Genomic DNA, 17,481 nt, shown 5'->3' with positions numbered 1-17,481 from the left:
TAACTTCCGTCTGTACTTTATACATTTTGATAAGACCATACAATAGAGAGAGAAAGTAGGGGTGAGATAGGCATGGAAATCTAAATTGATGAACAGCTATGGAACCCCTTGGAATAGATGACCATTGACAAAAGCAATAACAAAATTGCTTCTAGTTTCAGACATAGAGTCTTTCTTTCTTTCTTTTTTTCTTCCTTCCTTCCTTCCTTCCTTCCTTCCTTCATTCATTCATTCATTCATTCATTCAAAAGTGTGTAGATGATCGTAAATCAAGGGGCCAAAACCAGTATCCCTAATTAATTAAGAAGCTATGGCCTCAGAAACAAATTCAAGAGAAGAGATTACACCATAATTTTACAGATAATGCTTTATTTGGGGAATTGAATAGAGGAAAAGTACACTGCTTCTAGAGTTAGCTGAACTCTAAGTTAAATTGGGTAAGTCACAAATAATAGTAAAACCATGGGTTGAATTTATGTAACTATTATGTATTTATCTAAGCAGAAATATGAATTATGGCAAATTAATTGATTTTTTTAATTTTTAATTTTCTGCTCTTGTAAATCAACTCTGAATCTAAAAAGTTCTCTTTCCCAAAAATATTAATAAATAAGAGTATATAGGAGATCTGGTGCAAAGTAATCACATACTTATAATTTTCCAGTTTGTAAATCCACTAGGTAACATATCCTGTTTATATTGCTTCTTTAAAGTTTGCAAAGTAGATAAAATAAAATGACATTTCCATTATAGGTTTATTATAGATCCAAAACTTCTTCCCCAGAAGAAAATGGGTGGGTTAAGGATAGTAGGGAGGGCTTTCTTTAGTCTACTGCATCTCTAGAACTGCAGGGAAAAAAACAATTGCTGCCAATCTGCCTTCCATTGAGGATCTGTACAAGTTAAAAAGGGAGCTATGAAAATATTTACTGACCCCATGCATCCTGAACATAAACTGTTTCAACTCCTACCCTCAAAACGGCGCTACAGAGCACTGCACACCAAGACAACTATACACAAGAACAGTTTTTTCCCCCCAAACTCCATCAGTCTGCTAAACAAATAATTCCCTCAACACTGTCAAACTATTTACTAAGTCTGAACTACTATTACTACTATTTTTTCCTCATCATTCGTATCACCCATTTCCTCCCACTTATGGCTATATGACTATAACTTGTTGCTTGTATTCTTAAGATTTTTATTAATATTGTTTCCTTCTTGCTTATTTGTCCCCTATGACAATCATTAAGTGTTTTACCTTATGATTCTTGACAAATGTATCTTTCCTTTTATGTACACTGAGAGCTTATGCACCAAAGACAAAGTCCTTGTGCGTCCAATCACACTTGGCCAATAAAGAATTCTATTCTATTCTGTTCTGTTCTGTTCTATTCTATTCTCTCTTCTCTTCTCTGCTCTGCTCTCATCTCCCCTCCTTCGCTCCCCTCCCCTCCTCTCCCCTCTCCTTGTGTTCTGTTCTGTTCTCTGCTCTCCTCTTGTCTCCCCTCCTTCTCTTCCCTCCTCTCCTCTGCTCTCCTCTCCCCTCTCCTTCTGTTGTTATCTCCTCTCCTCTCCTTCTCTCCTCTCCTCTCCCCTCTCCCTCTCTGCCCTCCTTCTCTCCACTCCTCTTGTCTCCCCTCCTTCCCTCCCCTCCTCTCCCCTCTCCTTGTGTTCTGTTCTGTTCTCTCCTCTCCTCTTGTCTCCCCTCCTTCTCTTCCCTCCTCTCCTCTGCTCTCCTCTCCCCTCTCCTTCTGTTGTTATCTCCTCTCTTTCTCTCCTCTCCTCTCCCCTCTCCCTCTCTGCCCTCCTTCTCTCCACTCCTCTTGTCTCCCCTCCTTCTCTCCTCTCCTCTCCCCTCCCTTTCTTCTCTTCTCTCCTCTCCTCCTCCTCTGCTCTCCTCGTGTCCTGTCCTGTTATCCTGTCTCCTCTCCTCGTGCAGCCCCTGCTCTAGCTTACGGTAGATTTGGACCCCGGCCTCCAGCTCCCCGCCCCCCCCCCCAAATCCCAACCCCATCCTTTCCCCCTTTCTGGGCGGGCGGGAGCCGTGACCGCAGGCAAGGCCAGGGGCGTGTCCGGGGGCGGGGCGAGGAGCGGGGGGGCGTGTCCCGCCCGGGCTCTGGCCTCTGGCGCTGGGGCAGCGGTGCCGCAGACGGCCGGCGGGAGCGTGGCCGGGCTGGGCTGGGCGGGAGGCGCTAGTGGGGCTGGCCGCGGGGCGCCGGGCGAGGAGGCAGCCGCTCGCTCGCTATGAATGCGGCCCGGGCTCTGCTCTCCGCCGTGTTCCTCGCGGGTTTCTTCTGGGGGCAGCTGCCCTGTTGCCAGCAGGCCACCATCCCGGCCGCCGCCGCGCCCTCTCTCCGGGAGTCCGGCAAGGGCAAGCGGAGCTGCCGGGAGAGCGGAACGTCCCGATCGGCCGGAGCGGCGGCGGCCAAGAAGGGAGCGGCGGCGAGCCAGCCCCGCGTGGAGCCCCACGAGTACATGCTCTCCCTCTACCGGACCTATTCCATCGCCGAGAAACTGGGCATCAACGCCAGCTTCTTCCAGTCCTCCAAGGCAGCCAACACCATCACCAGCTTTGTGGACCGGGGGAGAGGTATTTTATCTTCATTTTCACTTCATTTCACTTCATTTCATTTTATTATTTATTTATTTTACTTATTTTATTATTTTATTATTTCATTTCATTGTTTTATTTCGTTTTATTTTATTTTATTTTATTTATTTATTTATTACTTGCTTGCTTATTTATTTATTATTATTTTATTATTACTTACTTACTTACTTACTTACTTACTTACTTACTTACTTACTTACTTACTTACTTACTTACTTACTTACTTACTTACTTACTTACTTAGTCAAAACATGTACAAGGTAGCAGGGATTGGTATGACCTTAAACATTAGCAAAGTAGATACAGGTAATTTTTTATTTCTATTTATTACTTACTTATGTACTCACATATTTATTTATTTATGTACAAGATAGGTATTGGTATGAACTTAAACATTAACAAAGTAGGTACAGGCAATTTTTTATTTCTATTCCTTCCTTCCTTCCTTCCTTCCTTCCTTCCCTCCCTCCTCCCTCCCTCCCTCCCTCCCTTCCTTCCTCCCTTCCTTCCTTCTTTAGTCAAAACATGTACAAGACAGGTATTGGTGTGAACATAAAACATTAGCAAAGTGAGTACTGGTCTATTAGGACAATGAGGACAGTAGGACAGGGACGGTAGGCACAATGGGGCGCTTATGCACGCCCCTTACAGACCTCTTAGGAATGGGGTGAGGTCGATTGTATCCTACCCACCATATGCATTCTTTGTGTCCCATCATCCCCAGACAGAAGTGGTGGCGGAGGGATGGGAGTTACAGTCCAAGGAAGAGGTTCCCCAAACTTGGCAACTTTTAAGACTTGTGGACTTCCACTCCCAGAATTCTCCAGCCAGCTTTAGCTTCGTTCCTTTAGCTTTAGCTGGCTGGAGAATTCTGGGAGTGGAAGTCCACAAGTCTTAAACATTGCCAAGTTTGAAGACCTCTGATTCTAAGATAAAAGTTTTGGGGGGTAAACGGCTCAGCACCGCGGCCGGGAGTCTTTCCACCCCAATCCTGCCCATCCCGGCCAGGCGGCTGAACGAGCGGTTGATCCGCGGTCTCTCCCACCGGTCTCCTGCACTGGACTTGGGCGCACTTGAGGGTGCTTCCAGGCGTCGCGTCCGCCGGCACCTCTGGTCCACCTTGACCCGACCTCAGGTTCTTATGCCCCGCCACCCCCGCAGGTTCTTTCCCTTATGAGGGCTGGCTCGCTGACAGCTTGCTCTCTGGCCGCTTTTGTCATGGGGTGGGTAGTACCACAGCGCCCATACGTGAGCGATGGGAGTCGTGGCGTAACGCGAATTAGGAAAGCTTCTGTTCGGGGGTGGGGCGTTTGTGCGATAAGGTTCCTGTTTGGGAGTAAACTTTAGGATTGCTTGGGAGCAAACGTGCGCCAGAAATGGGGCACCCTGAGTAGACCCATTGCCTTTCTTTTTCCTTCCTTCCTTCCTTCCTTCCTTCCTTCCTTCCTTCCTTCCTTCCTTGGATGAGTAAGCCATCTTCCTTCCTTCCTTCCTTCTTTCTTTCCTTCTTTCCTTCTTTCCTTGGATGAGTAAGCTATCTTTCTTCCTTCCTTCCTTCCTTCCTTCCTTCCTTCCTTCCTTCCTTCCTCCCTTTATCTCACTTTCGGAATAAGCGCTTAGGTGAGCGATTCTGGCGCTTGGTCCTACAATTTGAGCAGCACCTTCTTAGCTGACTTGTTCATGATGGGGAAAAAAACAGCGCTAGAGTTTTGGGGGGGGGGGGGGTTACACGCGGAAACTTTAATCTGGCTCGAGGGCGCACTTCCCAGCCCCGCTTCCTTATTTTTTACTAAGCCTGGTGGCACATTCACTTAGTAACGGCAACGGCAGGGGCGGCGAGGAGTAGTAATAATACAACTCTTTCGACTGGCGCGTTGGGTGTTGAGCGGGAGTCGGAGAAGGTGCTGCTTCGCCTTAGCCGCGGAAGGGTCCCAGGTTTCCGACCTCTTTTCTTCCTTCTCCTGCCCCCAACCCGACGCCCGCCACCCCTTTCTTCCCTATTCCCTTCGGCAATTGGACTTCGGCCCTTCCGACTTCGAAGGTTATGCCCTAGCAAGAAGGAGTCGAAAAGCGCTTCTTTTTGGACAGATGTTGGGGGTCCCGGGTTGTTTCCGGGATTTATTTATTTATCTATCTATCTATCTATCTATCTATCTATCTATCTATCTATCTATCTATCTATCTATCTATCTATCCTCCCTCCCTCTTTCTTTCCCTCCCTCCCTTCTTTTTCTCCTCTCCTCTCCCGTCCCTTCACTGAATTGCGGAGATCAGGCGCAGGGAGGGCGAGAAAGTCCGCGCAGATCACACCAAAATTTAGGATCGCGCCGTTAGAGCGCTTGACTCGCGCCTTCCCTTCCTTTTTTTTTTTTGTGCTTCGCCATTCGGTTTCTCCTGGGTAGGGGAAAATTAAGAGATTTCTGTTCAGAAACCCTCCGGCGATCTTTTGGGGCTCTACTCCTGCGTTGCTTTGCAGCGCCGACTATCAATTGTCGGTAAATGTAACTCTCCCACGGAGTTGCGATTTCGAATCTCTCTCTCTCTCTCTCTTCCTCCCTCCCTCTACCTACCTATCCATAAGCAATAGCTGTGTCTGGTTGTCTTCGTTGTTTAGAAATAGGAACCCATCTCTTTGTCTCTCTGTCTCTGTCTCTGTCTCCCTATCCATAAGCAATAGCTGTGTGTGGTTGTCTTTGTTGTTTAAAAAGAGGAACCCATCTCTCTGTCTGTCTGTCTCTGTCTCTCTCTCTCTCTCTCTAACACACACACACAAACAAGCACCCTTTTCTTACCTCTTACCCATCTCCCCGTTCTGATCTACGCCCTTTTAGACCTAAGCGAGATCCATCAGCTGTCCCGGAGGCTGAAGTTCATAATAACAAATCAAAGGAAACCAGCGCTCAAGTTCCAAAAATATCAATTATTTTAGGTTTCTGTGAACCGTTGAGTCTCCTAGGTCAGTGTTTCCCAATCTTGGCAACTTGGAGTTTATCTGGACTCCAACTCCCAGAATTCCCCAGCCGTGGGGAATTCTGGGAGTTGAAGTCCAAATGTCTTCAGGTTGCCAAGGTTGGGAAACACTGTCCTAGCTTGGTGGTATCCTATAATGGAAGGGGGCGGAGAGGCAGAGGCGGCTTTGAAACAACCCTTAAATCATGGAATGGGGCGGGGGAGAGAGACGGGCCTCTGCTCCTTTGAGACTAGGCTTCTTAGGTGCCTTTATGGGACTCAATCGGCGATCCTTGCTGCTACTTCCCCACAACGTTAATTTTACACCACTGCCTCGCGAGTGTCCATAATGCTTCTACCACGCAGTTCCAAAAATTGGAGCGCGGTAATCCAGGGGAAAAAATTGAGGAAGAATCCATGACATTAACTTTGTCCACGGAGGCCTCGGTGTACCGCAAATTTTTGGGGGGCAATGGATTTGAATTTCATCTCCTTGAAGATCCGTAAGGGGGAAAAATGTGTTCTGGGTGGGATGGAGGGAAAATTGGGACTTTGGAAGTGTTGGTTTTGCCTTCTCCTGGGGGGGCGGGGGGGAGAGTTCAGCCCCTGCGGGGCCCGCAAACCTAAAATTTGGTGGCGATGGCACCATCAGTGGCATTTTAAGAATATTGTATGCACACACACACACACACATATACACTGCTCATAAAAAATAAAAGGAACACTTAAACAACTCAATATAATTCCAAGTAAATCAAACTTCTGTGAAATCAAACTGTCCACTTAGGAAGCGACAATCATTTTACATGCTGTTGTGCACATTCAACTTTGTACAGAACAAAGTATTCAATGAGAATATTCATTCATTCAGATCTAGGATGTGTTATTTGAGTGCTCCCTTTATTTTAATTTTTTAAAGCAGTGTATATATATATATATTTGCAGGACTTCATAGGAAGGTCGTTAAAAGCTTTGGTGCGCTCCCAGGCTCTTCTAGGCTGGAATGAACCGAGAAGAAATCGGGCCCGTTTCTCTAGATCTGCAAGGAGCCTGGCCCTTGCTTTTAAATTAATTTAATTTTCCTTCCATCTCTCTCTCTCTCTCTCTCTCTCTCTCTCTCTCTCTCTCTCTCTCTCTCTCTCTCTCTCTCTCTCTCTCTCTCTCTCTCTCTCTCCATCTCTACATACCTACCTGCCTACCTACCTACCTATCTATTTCCTTGCCTCTTCCTCGGGAAGTCTAGGACCTAACAAACATCTTCCATTTGTTTTATTTATTAAGAGAGCCCGGGTGTCGCAATGGCTAAAGTACAGCACTGCAGGCTACTTCAGGTAACTGCTGGCTGTAGTTCAGCAGTTCAAATCTCACCACCGGCTCAAGGTTGACTCAGCCTTCCATCCTTCTGAGGTGGGTAAAATGAGGACCCGGATTGTTGGGGGCCATATGCTGATTCTGTAAACAGCTTAGAGAGAGGGTTAATAAAAGCAGTATATGTCTAAAATGCTATAGCTATTGACACTATTTTTGAACGCTTGTTTTCATTCTTGCTTGCATTAATCGCGCCCGTTCCCAGCGCCGTTTCTTGTGAATAAAACAAGATGGGACGGCCGGGATCTTCAGGACTGGGAAACTTTGTGTGTGGGAGGGTGGGGGGGGGGGGTGTTGTTTGAGTAGGGAGGGAGGGAATGAGGGAGGGAAGGCGTCGCGTCCAAGCCTCCTGGTTGGACGGAGAGAAAGGCCTCCTCCCGCCCCCCTGATTTTGATTTGATGTGTCAAGGCTGTGACCTGGCGCTTGGGACTTCAGAGCGTTAAGTTCCCTCGTTGGAGGGGTTCAGCAACGCGATCTAATTGAGCTCCGCTGTCATAACAGATCAAATAGTGTCTGGTCTCTCCTAATGAAGCGGGAGTTGCCGACAGCTCCGGATCAGTCCGACCGAGACTCCAGGGTCCCTCCGAAGGGGAAGACGCCCCCCCTCCTCCAACGCTTCCACAGCTTGGCTGTTTTGAAAGCTCGTCCCCCTCCAGACTAGCCGTCTTAGTTCTCATCTCTCTCTCTCTCTCCATCATATCTATCTCTATCTATCTCTATCTATCTTATCTATCTTATCTATGTTATCTATCTTATCTACCTACCTACCTATCTACCTATATATCTTATATATCCTATCCTATCCATCCTATCCATCTATCCATCCATCATCTCTATCTCTATCTATCTGTCTATCTGTCTGTCTGTCTATCTATCTATCTATCTATCTATCTATCTATCTATCTATCTATCTATCTATCTATCTATCTATCTATCTATCTATCTATCATCTTCCCTCCCTCCCTCTCTTCCTTCCTTCCTTCCTGCAAATTCTCCAACATGCCTCTCTTTGGGGCTGCGAGAAAAGCCATTGCGGAGAATGGCTGAAGTGCACTTCAAGAGACAAAGAAAAGGGCGCAAACTCGATATCCGGCGTCGGGTCCAGCTTTTTGGCAGGCGCTCTCCCCCTTCCCCCCCTATAAAAAGCGTCTTTTCCCCTTTCCCAAAGTTTTCGAAGAGAAGAGGCGGCTTTGCTGAAATCGCAATGTCGCGATAAAGAGCCTAGTGCTTATATATTGCTTCAGCAGGTGGCAGCACCTGGCTGGCATTTGTCTGCGTTGGGAAGCTAAAGGGGGGAAAGGGCGGAGGAGGCAGATTTAGTTAGCAGTTGGATAGGAGACCTCTAAGCGATCCCGGGGTTCTGGCTAAAGCGGGAAGGCTGTCTGTGCAGGCAAAGACTTCAACTTGTGGACTTGAACTCCAGCCAACTATGCTATCCACAAGTCTTAAAGTGGCCAAGTTTGGGGGGGGGGCTGCAATAAAGGCTCCACAGGACAGGTAGCGATTGGGAGCCGCGTTGAGTCATATCCCCCATTGAAAGGTTGAAAGTTCGCTTCAAATGGGGAGGGGGGCACAGGAGGGGGGGAGAAGCTATGCTAGGGGAGATCTCCTCAAAGGCCTTTGGAGAAAATCCCAAGGGTCCACTGCATCCTATTCCATTCTACTCTGTTCCCTTCCCTTCCACTCCATTCTACTCTATTCTATTCCATTCTACTATATTCCATTCCACTCCACTCCACTCCATTCTTTTAAACTCAGCCTGAAGGACCCCCTTCTCCAGAGTCTCTAACCCAGCTCAATCCAAAAGGATCACCCGCTTCTTAATAGGCTCCGGGTGGCAGGCTTCCTTGGCTGAAAGTGCCGTAGCTGCCAGGGTCTTCAACCCGCCTCACCCGTTACCCAAAGACTCTAAGGTGTGCAAGGGTTTGGCGGTGCCTTTAAAAATAGCAGGTGGCACCAAAACAAGTGTATGTGCGTTTGTGTGTGCGTACGTTCGTGTGTAATCGAGGGAAAGAGCTGAAAACCGATGCTAAACTTCAGCAATTGGTCGGGGTGGGTGGGTTGTAAACTGCAAGCTTCCAATTTACCCCCGGCCAATTGGGTTCCTACAGTCCTCTAGTCTAGTCCAGGGCTCTACAACTTTAAGCTTGGCGGACTTCAACTCTTAGAATTCCCCAGCCAGCTTTGCCCTCTTTTCCTCCGCGAGTCGAGATTATTTGAAAGTAAAAGCACTTGATTCCCAACTTCCACCCCACCCCTTCGTGGAAGTGAGCCCGGAGTTTCTGGAGTCCATGGGGTGACGTCTGAAGAAACCCGAGGCTGGTTTGGGGGTTCTCATATGAGCAAAAGCAGGTTGAAACCTTTGGTAGGCTACAATAAACCAACCTTTTCCAGGGGCGTATCCATTATCGGCTGGGTTGGATTTCAGTCCCATTATTGCCAGACCGTTGAATGCATCTTTCTTTCTTTCTTTCTTTCTTTCTTTCTTTCCTTCTTTCTTTCTCTGCCTGCCTGCCTTCCTTCTTTCTTTCTCTGCCTGCCTTCTTTCTTTCTTTCCTTCCTTCCTTCCTCCCCCTCCCCTCAATCTATTTGGATTTCTAGATATCCCCCCCCTTTCCCGCAGACTCAGGGTGGCTATATATTCATACATACGTACGTACGTATGTATGTATGTATGTATGTATGTATGTATGTATGTACTGTGAGTGTGTGTGTGTGCGTGTAACTCCTTTTTTTTGCTGATAACCAAGAGGAAGGGAGACTAGTATAGATCTACACTGCTCAAAAAAATCAAGGGGAAAATCAAGGGAACACTTAAACAGTGTTCCCTCTAATTTTTTTTGGGGGGGTGGGCGGAAAAGTATAGTGTCTGAGCGGCAGTCCCCTTGGGACTGGGCGGCACAGAAATAATAAACAAACAAACAAACAAACAAACAAACAAACAGATAAATAAAAAACCCACCCTGTTTTGCTTCAGAGAATTTCAAAATAAAATACTGTACTGTGTGTCTATAACAGTGAGCTCATAATAGGGCAACTCTATTAATATCAAAATGCCACTTAAATAGTTGAGCTAGTTTCAAACTAGATTTTGATTTTCTTTCTCTCTTCCTTACTCCCATTCTTTTTCTTTCTCTTTTCCTTCCTTTCTTTTTTCTATCTGTTTCTCTCTCTTCCTCTGTCTCTCCTTCCCTCTCACTCTTTCCCTCTCAGCTTCTGGGCAGGTTTGGAAAACTCTGAGTTGATGATGATTTTTAAGTGAGCGATTGCTCACTGCTCAGCTTAGAGGGAACTATGCACTTAACCCTGCTGTTCTGTTTAAGAAAAGTAACAAATCTTCTGTTCCCGGGTCACCCTGACCCGGACCGAAAACTCTTCATTTGCAGTGCTTATGTTTGGTCTTTTTGAAAGCTTTTTTCACTTGGAAAGTAGTCTGAACATTTCTGCACACAATGATATGAAAATTGAAATGAAAAAAGTAAATCTTATTGGTTTATTTTGCGGATATAATGCACGCCCCCCCCATTTTTGTGAAATTTTTTTCAATTTATGGATAGTTTTGCTTGCAAAATGCATTCTATTTTACTAAAGTTGGTATGGGATTGGTAGCTTGAACATTTCTGAACATAATGATATGAAAATTGAACTTGAAAAATTGATGCATATTGGTTTATTTTGTTGATGAAATGCATGCCCCCCCGTTTTTTTAAAATAGTCTTCACTTTATGGATAGTTTTGCTAGCAAAATACATTCTATTTTACTAAAGTTTGTGTGGGATTGGTAGCTTGAACATTTCTGAACATAATGATATGAAAATTGAACTGGAAAAATTGATGCATATTGGTTTATTTTGCACATAAATGTATGCCTCCCCCCGTGTTCAATTATTTCAATTTATATAAAAATTATGCTGTTAATTTCAAACTTACATACTTTTTTTTAGTAAAATGGATTTGTTTCATAAAATTAGTCCTCTGGCTACAATGTGGTTGATTTTCAAAAGGATATTCCAAATATTTCTAGACAAATATGTATAAACAGTGACAATAATGGCACATAGCAAGGCCGGGGGTGGGGGGTGGCCTTTTTGTGGCAAAAATAAACCAATAAGAACCATTTTTTTCAGTTCATTTATATTTTTCTTATATTCAGAAATGTTCAATTTAGTATATCAAACCTTTTGGGGGGAAATTCCTTAGGGATTTGTAGCCTTAAAAAAATAGAAATTGACACGAAATTAAAAAAGGATGGGGGGGGAGGGGCTTTTTGATCAAAATAAAAATATAAGTCTCAATTTTTCCAGTTCAATTTTCATATCATTATGTTCATAAATGTTCAAACTAGTTTTCCAGTTGAAAAAGTTTTCAAAAAGATCAAATTCAAGTACCTAAAAAAATTATTTTTGGTCCGGTCATATACGAACAGAAACAGACTCGAAGTTATGATTTTTTTTTGCCCAGAAAACAATTAGCCACCACCCCAAAAATATTTTTTGATGATCAGCATTGTTAAATTGAGTAAATGAATGCCTAAGATTTTAAAGAATATTTCGGATTTGGAGGATAAAAAAATAAAAAGTGAAAATGGTTGCAAGCAGCCGAGGGGGGGGGGAGGCCTTATTTCTGATATTAAAAAACCAATAAGAATCATTTTTTTCAGTTCCTTTATATTTTTCTTATATTCAGAAATGTTCAAGCTACCAATCCCACACCAACTTTAGTAAAATAGAATGCATTTTGCAAGCAAAACTATCCATAAATTGAAAAAAAAATCACAAAAACGGGGGGGCGTGCATTATATCCGCAAAATAAACCAATAAGATTTACTTTTTTCATTTCAATTTTCATATCATTGTGTGCAGAAATGTTCAGACTACTTTCCAAGTGAAAAAAGTTTTCAAATTGACCAAACATAAGCACTTCAAATGAAGAGTTTTCGGTCCGGGTCGTATGTGACCCGAACAGAAGATTTGTAACTTTTTTTGCCCAGCAAAAACTAAGCCCCCCACCCCCCAAAAAAAATTCTCATAGAGAGAACCCCTGAAATGATGAACCAGCATGAAATTTCAAGTTTCAGATATGCAGGGAAAATTTTTTACAGGGACTCAAACTTGGCTTCGGGTCGCATACGACCCGAACAGAACAGCATTAAACCAGTCTTTCCCAACCTTGGCAACTTGAAGATATTTGGACTTCAACTCCCAGAATTCTCCAGCCAGAATTCCAAATGTATGTTCAAGTTGCCAAGGTTGGGAAACACTTACTTAAACAACACAATATAACTCCGAGTAAATCAAACGTCTGTGAAATCAAACTGTCCACTTAGGAAGCAACCCTGATTGAAAATAAATTTCGCATGTCGTCAGCACATTCATCTTTGTACAGGACAAAGTATTCAAGGAGCACATTTCATTCATTCAGATCTAGGGTGTGTTCTTTGAGGGCTCCCTTTATTTTCTTGAGTACTGTAGTATATTTCGAGCTTATTATGCTCTCATCAGCTAGCCATACCCTTACTGGGATTGAAGTCTGCCTTGTAAGTATGCCTCTGTGTGTGTGTGTGTGTGTATATACGTGTGTGTGAGCACATGATTTGAATACATGAAATGAATATTGTGTATTATTGTGTAATGGACAAAATAAATAAATAAATAAATAAATAAATAAATAAATAAATAAATAAATAAATAAATAAATAAATAAATAAATAAATAAGAATAAAAGGGAACAATAGGACAGGGAAGGTAGTGGGTGTATTGATGCAGGCCGCTAGGAGATCAATCTATAACCGACGGTGAACAGTCAATTGAAATCGAAATTATCAATTACTCTCGGACATCCTGGTATCCTTCCCGGGGTCGCATTGCGGGCAATTGTCCTTGGGAGCAAGTGATGTGACTCCGCCTACATTTTTGGGCAGGGAGGAGGGCAAAAAGAATTTGCCAAGCGGCCGGCGTGTTCAGACTTGCCAGGAATTAGGGTCGGGGGTGCCCTGGGCTCGTTCTCGGGTGGGGACTTCCGGAGCGGCCTTTGGGGGCGGTGAGTGGACCGAGATTTGTCCATTGGGACAATCTCATCCCTTTTCTTTCTTTTCCACTTCCTTTTAAGCTCCCCTCCTCCTTTCTTTCCCTCTTTTTTTCCGTGACTCTGGAAATATGGAGCTCCGACGTCTGGTGTGTGTGTTTTCCAAAAGTGGCAGCTTTAAGAAGTGTGGCAATTTTGAGAGTCCCTCGGGAGTTGAGCGTCATATTAGATAGATAGATAGATAGACGGATGGATGGATGGATGGATGGATGGATGGATAGATAATAAATAAAAATAGATATAAATAGATAGATAATAAATAAATAATAAAAATAGAGCTAGATAAATAGCTAGCTAGCTAGCTAATAAATAAATAATAAAAATAGAGCTAGATAGATGATAGATAGATAGATAATAAATAAATAATAAAAATAGAGATAGCTAGCTAGCTAGATAATAAATAATAAAAATAGATAGAGATAGCTAGATAGCTAGATAATAAATAAATAAAAATAGCGATACATACCGTAGGTAGATAATAAATAAAAACAGATAAATAGATAATAAATAAATAAGAGAGAGCGAGAGAGCGAGAGAGCGAGAGAGCGAGAGAGAGAGAGAATCCCAGAATTTCCCAGTGGATATTTTTACAAAGTCTTAAAAGGGGCCACCTTTGGAAAAACTGGTGTGACCTGCCTAGACCCAGAATCAGTCTTATTGTCGTGTGGCAAGGGCTCCCTTCGATTTCCAGGCCTGGCTTTCACCTCGGGAATTAGTTCGGGAAGCCTCGATAACCAGGGCCAACGTTCAGAAGGTTGTGCAGGGAAGCCAGCGCTTTGCAAAGGGAGCCTCTTCCAAGCCGCGGTCCTACCTCCAGACTTCTCTCCCTCCCTCCCCCCCTCTCTCTTTCTTTCTTTCTTTCTCTTTCTTTCCTTCCTTGCTTTCTTCTTATCTTCTTTCCTTTTGGGATTTTCCGGTCGGAGCAATCCCACCCCGTCGCTCTTCTCTTCTGGGATTCCCTCCCGCCCCTTTCCCTTAAACGCGGGGCGAGGGGGTAGCTGAGCCGGAGGGGGAGATCTTTAGCGGCGCCCACCCCACCGCTCGTCTCCGGGAGCCGCCGATCCGCGAGTACCGTACATAAGAGAAAAGGACCTTCCCCAATATACTGTATTTGGAGATAGAAACGAGTTTAAAAACCACGAAGGGAACGAGGGTGGATTTTGATTTTATTTTACCAGAATAGGGCTACAATAACCCGGTCTGAATAAATTAAAACAAACAAACAAACAAACAAACAGATAAATGGGATTGAAAAAGAAGGCGCCGCCGCCCTTTCGCTCTCAGAGGAGGGGAAAAAAGACTTGGCGGAGAGAGCGGTGTTGGTGGATGGCGAAGCACCCGCTTCCGACCAAACGCTGCGCTTTAGAGTCAAACTCCAGCTCAACCCCATCTCTTTAGAGCAGTGTTTCCCAACCTTAGCAACTTGAAGATATCTGGACTTCAACTCCCAGAATTCCCCAGCCAGCATTCGCTGGCTGGGGAATTCTGGGAGTTGAAGTCCAAATATCTTCAAGTTGCTAAGTCTGGGAAACACTGCTTTAGAGTCAAACTCCAACTCAAGCTTCCCTCAAGGTTGCATCCGAGGCTCTCTTCCTGGGGTAGCGGGCATTTCCTTGAAAGGCCGCCCCGGCTTCTCTTCTTAAACTGGAGGAGGACAGCTCAAGAACCCCCATCCATCTTCCCAACGCTGCGCCCCGCTCGATCCCCTCCGCGCCTTGAAGCCGCCTTGAGGCTGCGTTTTAAACACTTTGGGCATCGTTTTTGTGGGCTGCAATTTTCCGACGAGATCTTATACTCTTCTTTCCCCAGAGTAAGCGCGCTCGAAGTGGGTGGGCTTTCTTTCTAAAGAGTCTATCAGGAGTTGGATGGCTTATAAATCTAATAAAATAAAATAAATATAACAGGGTGGTTTCCTCCCCCTAACTTCTTGTGCAAACTGCTTAGGCAATTGCTTCCGACCGATAACCCAATTCGAATTTCGAATTCCTCCGCCTTCCTCCTTTCTTATGCTCCTTCCTTTCTCTTTCCCAAAGGTGTAGTAAGACCAACGCGGAGCTACTCCAACTGCCTTTGGTGATTCCTATTAGAGAAACTGAATTCGTTGGGACCCCGTTTGTCCTCTTTTCGTTGGCTCGCGCTGGTTGAACCCGCGGGGATTTGGGACGCTTTGGCCTCAGGCTGGACTGAGCCAGGATTTTACTATTTGATGCCTCTACTTGTTTTGCTTGGGCGTCTCTGGTATCAATTGGAGCCGGTGTGTTGTGATTAGCGGGAAGGTATCAATAAAGAGCCTCTTCGTCTAAAAGAAGCGACCCCATACATCCCCCTCCGCCAGCGTCAGTTCCTGGCGCGCACCCACATACCACATTAAAGGAATATACAGTTTAACGACGTGGAAAACTTGGGGAAGGTGTTTTTGATATAGTACATTGAATTTCTTCGTAAACCTTCAGTTTCTCTACTGCGGGCACAAGATGAAGAAGTTGGAGGGAGGGAGGGAGGAAGAAAGGAAGGAAGGAAAGAAAGGGGGAAGGAGGGAGGGAGGAAAGAAAAGAAGAGGGAAAGAGGGAGGGAGGAGGAAGGAAGGGAAGAAGATAGGGAGGAAACAAAGGAAAGAATGAGAAAAGAAGGACGGAAGGAAGGAAGGAAGGAGCCAAACGGGTTGCAAAGAAGAAACGCTGCATGTTTTTTCTGTCGTCGCTTCAGCTTTTAAATTCATGGACATCGTTCAAACCCTCCGTGATCCATCCACCCACCCCTCCTTTTTGTTTTTTTGTGTGTCCTGCTTTGGAAAATGACAGTGGTGCGGGAGAAGGAAGAGCCTTCCCGAGAGAACAGAGGCATCCCTTGGATAGCTTTGCGCTTTGCTTCCCTGGAGAAGGGCCCGGCGGACCTGTTCTCCTTTTCGTCCACCCTCCTGTGGCTGGGGGAAAAGTTCCCCAGCCGTCCTGCTCCATCCGAAGGCCCGCCGGAGAAGGAGACTCGGATCAATCAGCTCCCGGGTGCTGGTGCGTTTCCTTCTTTTGAGATTTCTGTCCGGAGAGGTGTCAGTCCAGAAGTTTGGTGTCTTCAGGGGGCTGGAGCGAACCGGTCTCTTTCAGTGAGTCTTAAGGGGTGGGGAGAAAGCAGAGGTGGGCTGCTAAGGTGGAGCGGTGAGGTGGGCTCGTACCCGTGGCCCTGAGTGCTAGCGGAGTCCAGCGCCATTCTGCTACTGCACCTGGGCAGGTAGTGAAATCGCGCGGGGACACACAGGTGCGACCTTCTTTCCTTCCTTCCTTCCTCCTCTCTTTCCTCCCTCCTTCTTTCCTCCTTCCCTTTCTCATTTCTTTTTTTCCTTCCTCCCTTCCTTCATCTTTCCTTCCTTCTTTCCTCCCTCACTTCTTTCTTTCCTTCCCTCGGGTCCGCGCGCGATTTCGCTACCTGCCCAGGTGCAGTAGCAGAATTGCGCTGGACTCCGTTAGCCTCAGACCCACGAGAGCGAGCCCACCTCTGGAAAAAAGGAAACGCTTTCTACCAGGCGTCCCCGCGGAGATAGAAAGGATCCCTCCGTCGCCTTCGTACACCACGAGTGGAATGTTTTAAATCCCCTAGGCATTGGTCTTCTACTTTGTCAAGCCCTTGAGAGAGAGAGAGAGAGAGAGAGGTCTGCGTAATTGTAGAGCTGATGCGCTAGTCTTTTAGGCGCGGGGAATAAATAGGCTCTTGGCTCTGGAAAAAATAATAATCCGATTTTCCCTAGTTTTACAGGCTGCCTTAGATCGGCGATCCTCCTCCTTCTCCACCTCCAAATATGAAATATACCTCCTAAGCTTTTCTTCCATTGAAGCTCCGCCAAGATTTTTACTGGCAGGAAGGGCGTGAATTGGGGGAAAGGGAAGGAAGGAAGGTGGAGAAGATTCCTTTCCAACAAGGCGACGGTTCTACGTAGAGCAGAGAAAAACAGCATTGGGGGATAGAACCAACAGCAACCCTCGGAATCTAGGAAAAGCCCCATAGTGGAGGGTTTTTCTTCTTTTTTCTCTGAATAACTGGAGAAGGTGGGATCTGGGGAGGCTAAGAGAGGAACAGGGCTGACCGTTGCTACGTATTTGCAGAGATTTTTAGAAAGAGGAAAGAGTTTGAGATGGACGTGGTTTCCTATTCCCGGGAATTCTTTTTCTCTTTTCTTTTTCTCCTTTCTCCTTTCTCTGCCTGTCTATCTTTTCTTTTTTTCTTTCTTTCTGTTTCTTTTTTACTTTCTTTTTTGTTCTTTTTCTTTTTTGTTCTTTCTGTGTGTGTCTGTCTTTTCTTTTTCTGTCTTTCTTTCTCTTTTTCTTCTCTTTGTGTCTGTCTTTTCATTTTCTTTTCTTTCCCTTTTTCTTTCTTTTCCCTTTCTTCCTTTCTCCTTCTCTGCCTGTCTATCTGCCTTCCTCTCCCTCCCTCCCTCCTATTTATCACTCACCTATCTATCTCATCTACCATCATT

At 45.2% G+C, this 17,481-nt stretch overlaps 1 protein-coding gene across 1 annotated transcript in view; it reads left to right on the top strand.

Moving 5' to 3' along the window:
• The first annotated feature begins 2,173 nt into the window (after window positions 1-2,173).
• Window positions 2,174-17,481, top strand: part of GDF6 (growth differentiation factor 6) — a 30,665-nt gene continuing 15,357 nt past the window's right edge. Inside the window, exon 1 of the mRNA XM_070748055.1 lies at window positions 2,174-2,593. Coding sequence (XP_070604156.1) covers window positions 2,248-2,593 — 346 coding nt within the window. The 5' untranslated portion in view covers window positions 2,174-2,247. The remainder of the gene's footprint in view (window positions 2,594-17,481) is intronic.

Source organism: Erythrolamprus reginae, chromosome 3 (assembly GCF_031021105.1).
Source record: "Erythrolamprus reginae isolate rEryReg1 chromosome 3, rEryReg1.hap1, whole genome shotgun sequence".
Lineage (NCBI taxonomy): Eukaryota > Metazoa > Chordata > Lepidosauria > Squamata > Dipsadidae > Erythrolamprus > Erythrolamprus reginae.
The sequence above is the reverse complement of the archived record's forward strand: the minus strand, read 5'-3'. Positions and strand labels throughout refer to the sequence as shown.